This window comes from Mastigoproctus giganteus, chromosome 1 (assembly GCF_048544385.1).
Source record: "Mastigoproctus giganteus isolate SK-2022 chromosome 1, ASM4854438v1, whole genome shotgun sequence".
NCBI classification, from domain to species: domain Eukaryota; kingdom Metazoa; phylum Arthropoda; class Arachnida; order Uropygi; family Thelyphonidae; genus Mastigoproctus; species Mastigoproctus giganteus.
In genome coordinates this window covers 235,064,219-235,077,951 of record NC_143575.1, presented here as the reverse complement: position 1 = coordinate 235,077,951, position 13,733 = coordinate 235,064,219, and the positions used below count along the sequence as shown (strand labels likewise).

The following is a 13,733-nucleotide window of genomic DNA, read 5'->3' as shown; positions in this document are numbered from 1 at the left end:
TATTTCTAAGCTGACTCTCTACTAGCAATGTAAATCACTCCTATCCTGGTGATAGGGATGATGTGCACTGCTGGAAATTGGATGCACTGGACATTATAACAGTTGTCAGAATATGATGTGGAATGATGAATCATGTTTCAAAATTCAAGCATTAATTGGATGCACTTGTGTATGGTATATGGCCAAAGAACAGTTTCACCCATATTGTACTACACCAACGATGAAGTCTGATAATGAAAAGGTTTGAGTTGCTTTTGACTTGGTCCACAAATTGTTGCTGACAAAACCACAAATGCAGCTGTATGCAACATTCTCTGAGCAATTCTATATTATCTACAATATCAATTCTTTAGAAAGGGACCATATTTGTATCAGCATGATAATGCTCCATGCCACAATATACAGTCAGTACAACTAGCAAAGAATGCAAAAAAAAAAAGCAGCTAAGACATCTTTATTTATATAAACACTAGAAGGAAGGGGATGAATCACATTGATCCACTACATATGAATGGTTTATCTGTTGGTAACTCTGCTCAGGTTGCTGACAAACTGAACAGTTATTCTGCACATATATTCACATAGGAGGTGTCTTTTTTAGGGATGGAGATGCAAGAAGTTTATAAAATCATAACAGGGAGCTAAATAATTTTGTGATAACTGAGAGGATAGTGAAGAAAAAGTGATGGAGACAGCTGTAAAAAAGGCACAGGGGTGGATGGGGGCAATCCAATTATATTAAAGGAGTGTAGCAAAAGAGGTAAACAACCATTTGGCCATAATTATGAGAGCATCCCAAAGAACTGGAGATGTGCAAATGTATCTCCAATTTACAAAGGGGTAATTATGAATAATTATAGACCTGTTAACTCGACTTCTATTCCAGGAAAAATAATGGATTCACTGGTTAAAGTAATTTTTTTTTTTTTTTTTTTAGGAGCATTAGCAACTAAGGCCATATTGCTCCAGGATATGCAGTGGTCATTCCCTGACCTTTCCGCATTTTCCGTATTTGGTGGTGACGGGCTCGAACCCCGGTCTAAGGTTAAAGTAATGTAGGACCATCTTTACAGGTATAAAGATGGTCCTGCATGACACTAGCATGGATCTATTAACATGCAATCTTTTCTGACCAATCTGATTGGATACTATGACACAGTAACAAACTGGATGCAAAAAATAATTTGGACATCATATACTTGGATTTCAAAAAAGTTTTTGATACTTTTACAAATAAAAGATTGCTGTACAAATCGGAGCAGGGCAGCATTAAGGGCAAGTTACTGCTATGGATAAAGGGATGGTTGAGCAGGAGAGGACAGAGGGTAGTTATCAATGGGCACTGATCTTCGTAGACTAACATTGTTAGTAGAGCTCTTATAGGGGGTTCAGTGCTTGGTCCATTCTTGTTTTGTGTTTATAAATGATATTGATGAAAGCTTATATTAGCTTGATGTCTAAGTTTGCAGATGATATTAAAATTGGCAGGGTTATTAATAACAGTAACCGAGGAATACTTACTGCAAGAGGATCTAGAAAACAGGCAGATAGGGATGAGAAGAGGTATTTAAGGTTAACATTGACAAATGCAAGGTAGTACATATGGGTGACAGTAATTGCAGAATAACATATTAAGCGTGTGGTACCACACTCAAGGTAGTAGAGAATGGAAAACATTTGGGGGTAACTGCATTGTCAGACATGAAGTTCTCTGAGCAGTGCAGACAGGCAGCAAGGAAAGCTCATGGAGTTTGGTCAATAATTATACAGGAATTTTGATAGTAGGGATAAGAATGTAATTATCCTTCTGTATGAGGTAATAGTTAGGCTACACCTTGCATACTGGACACCAGATCTAGATGCTTCATTTTAGGAAGGATGTGGGTCTGTTGGAACAAGTGCAGAAAGGAGTAATGAGAATAGTGAGGGGTAACAAAAGGGTGCTCTTACAGTAAAGACTTCAGTTCTGGAAACAAGATAAATGTGATGGAAATTTGCCCTTAGCCTGTGGGTAGTTGATTTTTGGAACAACTTGCATCTGGTGCGACAGAAGTTGGTAATTTAAATAACTGAATAAATTAAAGAAAGAATTAGAAAAACTGAGGCCTCTGTAGCCAAGTAGTCAGGAGCGGGAGTGCAGTAGCACAAGGTCCTTGAGCAGACCAGGGTTCAAGTCCCTGACTGCTAAACTACGGTCAATCTGCCAACCCACACTGGACCAGCATTGCAGATTATGGTCCATTTCCCTCAACATGAATTGTTGAGGAGGCTTCCATCCTGCAGTGGGTTGATAATGGCTGCAGTTTACCTTTTATTTTTTTAGAAAAACTATTAGAGGAGATGGGTAGGTGATATGGGAAGCATTTTTTTTTTTTTTTTTTTTTTTTGGCTGATGCTGCATAAGCTTTCTTGCATCGCCACTACTAATACTAACTTTTATACTCACCCATCTACACTACTATAATGTTGTCTGTCTTATCAGGAACCAAGAGGCATTTTTTTTCAGAATTTTGGGAGCATAAAACTCTAAAAGAAGCATAACTCAGAAACAAAGGATTTGGGACGTGTTTTTATATAAACCTTTCTCGGGTCCTGAATCAATCCCTGAAGGTATGGCCATCAACACATCCTGAATACACAAAATGTATTTACAAACATAGCACAAACTTAACTGAAATCCTGAAAAAAAAGTAAATGTTCTGTAAAACAGACATTCTTGGAAAATGTCTCTTTTACAGAAAACTAGAGAAGTTTACCAGAAGCCACAATAAAATCAATCTCATTATTTCATGGTCAACACCTCTTTTCATTCATTCTGGAAATGTATAAGTAGTATTCACACTCTTGATCCAATCACATATAAAGAATATACAAAATAACATGACAATCACAGAATATATAAAATAACATTTAAATTTTTCCAAATTTTCTTATTTGACTTACTAAAAGGAAATGTGAAAAAAAATTAAGGCTTTCATTAAATCAAAAATTCAAAAAGTCCAAACCACCATTATAATGATGCATAAAAATTTAGACGTTAATGGAAAATCAACACATCAGTTATTTCATACAGTAAATAACCTTAAACCAGATATTTTGAAATTTAAGAGCAAATGTATCTTAAGCATTTACCTTCTTTTTCTTTTTCTAGAATTAGCCGATTTAATCTTCCATAATGTTTCTCTTCATTTCTTGCCATAATATTTTATTACATGAAAAGAACTATAATTTCTGAAGACTTTTAAACTGGTTACCTAAAACAATTTATGAAATACAAATTATACATCCAATGTTAATAAAATTTTGCTTCACAAGATTTGTGTAGGTCTCAGCTAATTAAGCATAATGACTTAACTGCAATTAAGGCATTCATATTAAGACAGATTGAGAATGACTTAATTGCATCTAAACAATGAATTTTAATTAACTGTTTAAAACCATTTGTTGGACGCACCAGCAAAACGAACATAGTTGGTCGCAATGTATCTCTCAAATACATACTAGGTTTTATATTTAAAAAATTAAAGACTGTTTAAAAATCACTCTATTTTATTCATAAATAACATATACAAGAGTTTTGAATGTTTATACATTACAAAAAAAATTATTTTTCATCTTGTTCATAGAACATTGCTTTTTTAGAGCATGATGCACAAATCATTTCTACGTACTCCAAGCAGAGGTATTGCTTACAATTTATGCAAGAAAACCTTGTCAGTCTGGTTCTCTTTGTTGTTTGCCAATGATTAATGCACTGCTTGCGAATGCTTTCCCATTCTGCACTTGTAGATGGTTCAATACTCTGCAACCTTAGTTGAAGGGAAGTTACACCTTGAGGGACCTGGCTCCTTTAATGAAGTTCCTCAGCCACTAATTCTGTAGAAAGTTGCTTGAGGAAGAGTCTGCGACTCTTTACTTCCTTTTAATTTCTCATGTAGATCACCTGTGCATTGATTCTGCTAATGTTTAGCATGGTGTAGAACAGAGGTTCTTAAACTTTTTTTTTTTTTTTTATCTGCGACCCCTTTTCATAAGACAAAATTATTAGTGACCCCAGATTCTTTTTCAAGACACCTCCATGGGTTGTGACCCACAGTTTAAGAACTGCTGGTGTTTAATAATTTCAATTGTTCTATAATAAATATTTAATTTAATCACATTTATCAATGTTTGCTGTGACCCCTCCATGGGTCGCAACCCACAGTTTAAGAACCCCTGGTGTAGAATATCACCATCAACTAGATGACAAGCTAGCGCCACATTGTAAGTTGGTTAGGGACAGGCAAATTCGACAGGGAGTTGTGGTTTGTTCTTTTTTATTGTTCCAACACAAGAGAGTTTCCTTTTTCTGAGTTCCAAAACCAAACTGCCTCAGTTAACCAATTATCCACTGTAATGTTCTGTCCAGAGTCCCATGGATAGGTTCTGCCAGTCTTTTTACAACATCTGCTGATCTATTGCTGATTTGGTATGAACCAACAGGTTGCTTCCCTGTGTATATTTCAAGTAAGAGTACAGCACCCTAGCATCTAATAAGGCATATATTTTGAGTCCATATTTGTTGGCCTTTGAAGGTATATACTGTTTGAAACCGCATTTTCCTCTGAAGACCTCTAATTTCTCATCAATAGTTTGATTCTGACTTGGTGATTCTGACCCGGAGCGTAACACACCTTGAGTTTTCCACAAATTCAGTGAAAATCTCTTATAGCAGTGAGGCAATCATGTTTTCTTCTCTCATCCCTGGTTGTTCGATCATCAAATCTTATACACCTGATGAGGAACTTGAAGCATTACTTCAAGCGTTCATTACTAAGTGAAATTTTTCAATGCCATTTCCATCAGTTCCCATAACTATTCAAAATATATGCCTTATTACTCCGAAGTGCTCCAGCTAAATAAAGAAGGCCAATATAAGCTTTTATCTCAATTCTGTCTGTAAATTTGGCATCTCTTTCCTGGCTATAGTTTGAATATACTGATTTGTGTATTCAACAATTTCATCTAAAATTTTGTCTGTAATAAGGCAGTTCCATGCTTTGGAGGGCATGCTGACATTTCTTGCTTGACCAATAATTCTAGGCAATTTTGTTAGAAGATTTTGAGATCTGCGCTGAATTTGTGTTGATCTCTTTACTTTCCTCCACTTTATCGATTTATCCTTTCCTATGAAAAAACTGTCAGTATTGTCCTCTTTGTTTCAACTTTCCACCTCTGATGTAGCATCTTGTGCACTCTCCAAGTTGTTTTCTCTTGTTTAAATGTAATCCTCATTGGATTCTTCCCCATCATCAATGCTTTCGTAACTTACTTCCTCATATACTAAGGCATATATTTTGAAAACATCAGGACACGAATAATTTTGGCATTTGCATTACTTGGGTCTAAGCAATTCATCCTGGCCATCAAAAGCAATACAGCACCACTTACACAGACAGTCACACTGTATCTCACAGATGCAAACAGCAGACTGAATCAAAACCAAAAGGTTTGGGAAAATGAAACCAATTCCAATGGCTTCCAAGAAGCAATGTAGGAAGCTACTGAGTAGCACATGTGCTGCTACATCTTGTTCCAAGAAACAAAGAAAGATATGACGTATATATGTAAAAGTGACCGATGAAGTGTTAAAATTCAGGAGAAAAAAATTAACTATCAAATTAAAATTCAGGATGAAAAAAAAATCAACTTCCTCAATATTATCGATATATGAAAATTTGACAGAAATTAACTAGGAATATAATTAATGTGCTGGTCTCCTCTCTATATATGATTATAGTGTCATTGAAAAATAAGCAATTATTCATTCAAAATTTATTAAAAATTAGACACCTGACTCTAGATTATTTATGCAGTTTTAAAATGGTATTATTTGGAGACTCAATAAATAATTCTGAGTCTCCAAAATAGAAATTAGGCAAAAAAGTTGGATCTATTTGCTACCAAAAGGCATGCCCAAAATATTAAATAATAGTATATTCTTGTTAACATTTTGGATCCAACTTTGAGTAGTATCCATTATCAAAATAAAGTTGCGCAGTAACAGGTTCTGCTCGACATCATGGTTCAAGCAAATTTTGACAGGCAAAAACATTCCCATTGTGCCTCTTATTTTTTATTGTCCGGACAAGAAAGGAAAATGATGAGTCATTTCAAGAAATTCAATAAAACAATATGGACTGCATAAAAGCATTCACAAGAGACTTCCAAAAAATGTTTCAATTGGTGGCAAGTGCAATGGAATAAAAGTACGGTTGCAGAAGGAGATTACAGTGAATATTAACAATGTAATGTGTATCATTGAATAAAATTAATTTTTTTGTATCATTCACTGAACTTTATAATCAAACCTTGTATGTTTATCACATGATTCAATTTTTGGCAAATTTACTTAATAAACCCATTCTCTATGTCAATTATGCTGACTGCTCCATCAGCACCCAATTCAATCAGTTGAATGGGTTGAAGTTATCAGAGTCCAAGTTTTCCAATCAGTTGAAGCTACTCAAAGTCCAAGTTTTCCAATTCATTCCAGAGGGACGCAACAAACTCCTTCAACTCCCACTTTACATGTTGTGGCATCCAACAATAAAATAACATATTTCTGTGGCTTCTAACTTACTAATTAGATCATTCCTTAGAACTTAATGTCTGATACAAATTCAGCATATCTCACAGTGGATAAGCTATAAATTCTGGGGACTACATGAATTTCAAAAAGCTCTCACATGATCTAAAACAATCATACCTTATTGGCCACTGGACCCTCTCCTCAGGCCTTTTCAAAGTGATGGACCTGCAGTATGGTAGTTTTGCTACTGTCATCTCAGACCAGTATTACCAAGCCTTCAATATTAGAAAAATATTTCTATACATTAAACTATGCTGAAAATAACATTTATATTATTAAACTTTTTCCCACTTTGTTTATACAAACTGTTAGAGTGGATTTTGAGAAAGCTAATGCATTCTTTGCAGCAAAGACTTCTGATGCTTTTTGAAAGTTTCTAAATTAAAAGGGCCAATAAAGTCATTTTAACAATCGGGAAAGAAATAAATTTCATGCTTTGCAATAATGGTGGATTCTTCTTTAAACTTTACTAAAGTGTGGTAAAATTTAAAGAATGGTGTGAGGAACACCATTCTTCTTTAATCTTATCTCTTCATACTGCATGTATTTACCAGTTTTTTTTTATTTTGCCAGTGGTGCCTCTATGATTTCAACTATTTTCAAATAATTTACCAAGAAAGAAAGAAAGGCTTAAGTTCTGCAAATTGCAGCATCTGGAGACCAGGCACCTGCAAGTGATCTGACTGAGGTGTATAAGGCTTTGAATGGTTTCAGCAAGCTCAATGCTGATGGGATTCTTCCTCTTGCTCAGATTATGCACTTTAGGGGACATAAATTCAAATTGAGGAAAGACAATTGCAGAATAGATGTGTAGAAATTTGCCTTTAGCCAGTGAGTAATTGATTGCTGGAACAAACTTTCATCTGTCATTGTGGAAGTTGATAAGCTTAAGGAAGAATTTCAAGGAGAGCAGTGCCAATTGATAACCCTCTGTCTTTTCCCTCTCAACGATCCCTTTTTTCCAGAGCAGTATCTTGTCCCTAATGCTACATTACTCTGTCATATGCAACAGTACAAAGCTTTTCTGAAATCTAAGTATATTATGTCCAAATTATTTTTTGCATCCAGTTTGTTTGTTACTGTGTCATAGTATCCAATAAGACTGCTGAGACAAGATCACTCTTTAATAAATCCATGTGATTACCATACAATTATATTTTTCCATTCTGTAATACTTCTTTAACAAGAAACTCCATTATGTTCTCTGAACAGATGTCTAGCTTGAAGGTTCATAATTACTCATTTCACTCTTTAATCCCCCCCTTTGTGAGCTGGGAGACATTTGTACATCTCCAATCCACAGGGATCTTCCCAGAATCCAAGGATTCTGAGATCCCTATGGATTGTCCCTAGTCCCATTCGCGACTTGATTGTAGACTACTTTATACTTGTAGGTTTCTGTATCCCCTGATAATTTATATGCATTCCGTTTATTTATTTTTTTTTTCTGTCACTAATCTCACCAGTTCATCTGATACCCCTTTAAGACAGTAAGTTCTGCTATAATGCAGTACACGTGTTCCTAAAAATCTCCATGTTATAGTATTTCGCACATTAAAAACAACAGGGCTTATGGGTAAAATAGGAATAGGGACAGAGCACCAAAAAAAAAATGTTTAGTCTGGTAAGTAAAACACTAAAAAAAGTTAGAAACCCAATAAAATTGATAACACAGGTTTAAATATATTAAATTTCTAATAATTAAATAAATAAATATTACAATAAATATAGCACTTTACCTAGAAAGATATGAAGTGTGCCTGATTGCTATTGCTGTTCACAGACATTTTCTTTTTTTTTTTTTTTTTGGATTGTAAAATTTAAAACAGTAAAAAAAATAAGCAATCAATAATGACAAACATGGGATGCACAAATTACACAAGTGAAACAAGTTTACAAAGCTTAAAAAATAGGAATGATAAGAAGATTCTGAAAATTTATGTTTTTTATGATTGAAGATTTCATGGAAGGGGGAAACACATTTCACCATAATAATGTAAAAATCCACAGAATTCCAGCTATCGGTATTATCGCAATAAGATCGAGTTTACTACCTGTTTATAATTAGATTGCACTAACTGAAAAGCCCAATAAACCAGGAACTGCAAATTGTTTTTATTGTTTTATGGTAGTGACCTCCAGAAATGTGCTCCTCCGCTCACACTATCACGGCTCACAAAATTTCTGTTCAAACAGAAAAATGTGAGCTCCTGAAAACATGAGTCGGCCTATAATATCACATGTTATCTTGTGAATACAGTGAATAACAACGGTATGTCTCCAACCAATACAACTACAGTAAATGAGAAATATAGCTCTCGCACATTTGACGTTTTTTACTATACTCGCAGACGAAATCATGCATGAGCCAATGCAAAAATTGTGTTATACTTGCATTGTTCCCTGATATATATCAGTCGCGTTGGAGCAAATTTCCGTTATACGAGGGTGGTTCAATAAAGAGTCACCCTCACCTACTTCCACATATCGCAGTCATGATATTTTGTGTGTAGTATCATAGATATCTCTGTACTAAAGGTGTAAAACTTCAGCCCTGTGTCTTAATTTGTTTTTCTCTTACAGAGCTGAACGTGTGACGAAGTAGCGTCATGGACAAAGTTGAAGCCAGAGCCGTAATCCAGCATCTGTTCTTGAAGGGGAAATCTCCTAGAGAAATTCATGAGGAGATAACTGCTGTATACAAAGGGTACTAGGAAAGTTTTGCAATACAGCTTTGTTTATTTAATTTTTTCAAAGTAATTTCCTCTACATTCAATACACCTCTCCATCCTCCGAAACCAATCTTTAAACCAGTTCTGCCAAGTTTCACTAGGGAGTAAAGCACACTCGTTGTCCCAAGCCCGTAGAAGGTCCTCATCACTGGAAAACCGCCTCCCTTTTAGCTTCATTTTCACATGCGGGAACAGTGCAAAGTCGCAGGGAGCAAGGTCTGGACTAGGGAGGGTGCTCGAGAAGTTTCAGTCCTGTCGTGGTCAAATATTCGGTGCAGGCTTTGGCGCGGTGAGCTGAAGCATTATCGTGATGGAGGTACCAGGTGTCCATTCTTGACTTTGGCCGCAGGTTCTTCATAGATCCAATGACTTTAGGCAGGCATTGTTCAGTATACCACTTAGCTGTGACTGTCTTCTGCGTGTCCAAAAGGACACGTTCCACAATTCCACTCGATTTGAAAAATACAGCTATCATTTTCTTCTTTACAGATCGGGATTTTCTGACAATTACGGGTGTGTCGTCATCATCAAAGACCCAAACTTTGTTTTGAGCCTTGGTCGGCAGATCGTAATAGTACAGCCAAGTCTCGTCACCTGTCACGATGTTGTTCACATACCGAGATTGTCCCTTATCAAACTTTTTTAACATCTCCCGGCACCAAGTCGCACGTCGTGTCATCTGCTCTTCAGTCAGTTGATGCGGCACCCAGAGAGAACAAAGTTTCTTCACGTGCAAATGATCTTGCAGAATCGAACGAATTGCTGGTGCATTTAGGCCCAAAGTATCCTCTATCTGTTGGTAGGTCACTCGCCTGTTTTCGTCAAGCATTTTCCTCACAGCAGTAACGTTTTCCTCCGTAACTGACGTTCGTGGCCTTCCCGACCTCTCCGAATCCTCCAGAGTGAAATTTCCCCTTTGGAATTCTGTATACCACATGAATATCGTTGTACGATGTGGACAATCATCATCTAGTGCAAGAGTAATTTCTTCTAAGCACTGGTCTATGGTTAAACCACGCAAAATTATACCACAAAACTGTCCTTATCTCATTTCGTGACCACGATGCCATCGCAAGCACTTTACACTCTCACTACTAATAAATAACTGAGCCCATCGACTTGGCGCGGCGGCTACTATGCACGTATGAACATGTCTCAACATGCAGCAACAAGCAGCTTCTTTGTGATTCATTGTTGCGTCATATTGCAAAACTTTCCTAGTACCCTTTGTATAAGGATGAAGCTCCATCCTATGGCATTGTGAAGCACTGGCATAGACACAGTTTAGGTGTGGTCGGACATCGGTAGAATCTGAGAATCATTCCAGATCGTCCCCATTCAGCCACTGATGACAGCACGACCAGAAAAGTTAATCATGGAAGATCGCCGGATATCTGTGCATCAATTGTCCCGGGAGGTGAAGATTAGTGTGGACTCTGTTGAAACAGTCCTTCATGACCAACTCCATTTACAGAAATTGATGAAACATGGATTCCCTGACTATTGACTGGTTTCCAGAAGGCTGATCGACAACATAAATCACAAGAGTTGTTAGCCCTGTGCCAAAAAAAATGAGGAAGACTTTTTCCCTCATCTAATCACTCAGGATGAAAGTTGGATACACCATTTCAACCCTGAAAATAAAAAGCAGTCCATGGAATGACAACAACACGGTTCCCCACCCCCTCAAGAAGGCAAGGGTCCAAGCGTCAGCAGGAAAGGTTTTGCTTACAGTGTTTTGGGATGAGAAAGGCATAATGACAGATTACCTGCCAAAAGGTAGAACAATTACAGGTGCCTATTGTGCCAACTTACTCACAAAATTAAGGGAGAAAATCAAAACATATAGGCATGAGAATGCTTTAAGACAATGCCCCAGTTCGCACTTCTGAAACTGCAAAAACACAAGCAGCCATTTGTGGATATGAAATACTGCCCCATCCAGCCTCTCACCCAATCTGGCACCATTGCACCCGATCTTCTTGTTTCCTTCCCTCAAATCATTTCTTCGGGGAACCCACTTCCCCGATGACAAGACCCTCATTTCGGCAACAGGGTTGTGGTTCAAAGACCAACCTCGCCACTTCTACAAAAACAGAATCCGTAGCCTCATCCATTGATGGGAAAAATATGTAAATCTGCACGGTGGCTATGTAGAGAAGGACTAAAACCTGTGCCAAGAATCAACAGGCTAGCACCTCTGCAGCTAGGTCAGGGCAATTTTTTATTCAACCACCCTTGTAGCAGAACAGACTGTACTTTCTACAATTACTTCCCTAATGCCTCATTTAGAATTTGCAGGTGGTAACATCCTTGTTGTCATCTACATGTCCCGTGCTTATGAAAAGTAACAGTCTTCTATTTACAATGAATAATGGCAATTGTTGAAGTATGGTTACAGTGTCCTGAACTTGAATTAAAATTGCAATCTGCTGAATGATAGCCCCCAAGAAAGTTCAATGGGAGCCTAGCAAAATTAAACAAATGGCTATTGCTGCTTATATTTCATATTTCCTCAGGTAGTAGTAGTAGTGGTGGCATGTGATGCAAGAAAGAAAGTGTATGAGCTTATGCAGCATCAGCCAAAAAAAAAAAAAATTACACCATTCCCTCCAAATGCCTGTCCAGTTCCTCCTTAAATTTATTCAACCTATCAACTTCCACAACAACAGATGGAAGTTTGTTCCAGCAATTAACCACCCGCTGGCTAAAGGCAAATTTCCGCACATCTATTCTACATCTGTCTTTTCTTAATTTGAATTTATGCTCCCTTAGGTTCGTAATCTGAACAAGTGGAAGGATCCCATCAGAATTCAGCGTGCTCAACACATTTAAGGCCTTATACACCTCAATCAGATCACCGCGCAGGTGCCTAGTTCCAGCCACTGCAATTTGTAGAACTTAGACCTCTCTTGGTAAGAGGATCCCTTCATTCCCCTCCCAATCTTGTTGCCCTTCTTTTTTTTTTTTTTTTTTTATTTGGTAGTTATTGGCGCATCAGCTTCTGTGGCCATAATGCACCTCCCAAGGTTTTTGCAGTACTCTGATCCAAGCCCGAGGCGGGATTTGAACCCGCGAACTTGGGGTTGCCAGGCAGGCGCTTTACCCACCCGGCTAGCCCAGTTGGCGTTGCCCTTCTCTGTACACGCTCAAGTAAATCTACATCCTTCCTAAAATGAGGCCTCCAGACCTGTACGCAGTACTCAAGGCGTGGCCTGACCATTGCCTTATACAGAGGGATAATCACCTCCTTCCTACCAGCAAAATTCCTATATATCACTGACAAAACCCCATGACCTGCCCTGGCAGCCTGTCTGCATTGCTCAGAAAACTTCATATCTGACTGTACAATTACTCCCAGGTCTTTTTCATTTTCTACCACCTTAAGTGTAGTACCACACAGTTGGTACATTTCTTCTTTTTTTACTTCTACACATAGGCAGTACTTTGCATTTGTCAAGGTTAAATATCAGTTATCTAGATCCTGTTGCAGTAGCACACTGCCATTACTGTCATTAACAACCCTGCCAACCTTTGTATCATCTGCAAACTTCGACATTAAGCCTGATATACCTTCATCAATATCATTGATAAATATACAAAACAACAGTGGACCTAACACCGAACCCTGTGGGACACCACTAATAACATTAGTCCACGAAGAGCAGCACCCATTGATTACCACCCTCTGTCTTCTCCCACTTAAGCATCCTTTTATCCATTGTAGCAACTTACCCTTAATACCATTCTGCTCCAATTTGTACAATAGTCTTCCATGCGCAACAGTGTCAAAAGCTTTCCTGAAATCCAAATATATGATATCAAAATTATTTTTTGCATCCAGTTCCTTTGTAACCACATCATAATATCCTATCAAATTTGTCAGACGAGACTTTCCCTTAACAAACCCATGCTGCGTCTGAATTATTGCTGCAGTCTTGTCTAGATGATCCTGCAATGCATCTTTAACCAGTGACTCCATTATTTTACCCGGAACAGAAGTTAAACTAACTGGTCTGTAATTACTCGTGTCACCCTTCGATCCCCCTTTGTGAATTGGGGATACATTTGCACATCTCCAGTCCGTGGGAACCTCCCCTGAGTCCAAGGATGCTCTCATAATTATGGCTAAGGGTTTGCTTAGTTGCTTTGCGCCTCCTTTAATATAACTGGATAGATCCCATCCACCCCAGGTGCTTTTCTTACGTTTAACTTCAACAATTTCTCCTCCACTTTGCTTTCAGTTATTCCAAAATCATTAAGTATCCTGCTACAATTTGATAACCTTCTACCATTTTCAAACCTTAATAATTTCTCATGTGTGAAGATAGATGCAAAATACTCATTCAGTTTGTTTGCTATCTGAGCAG

At 37.5% G+C, this 13,733-nt stretch overlaps 1 protein-coding gene across 1 annotated transcript in view; it reads right to left on the bottom strand.

The window, feature by feature from the left end:
• Positions 1-13,733, bottom strand: part of LOC150091655 (uncharacterized) — a 66,073-nt gene that overhangs the window by 39,089 nt on the left and 13,251 nt on the right. Inside the window, exon 2 of the mRNA XM_090369151.1 lies at positions 3,133-3,254. Within this exon, the coding sequence (XP_090225277.1) occupies positions 3,133-3,199 (67 nt within the window). The 5' untranslated portion in view covers positions 3,200-3,254. The remainder of the gene's footprint in view (positions 1-3,132; positions 3,255-13,733) is intronic.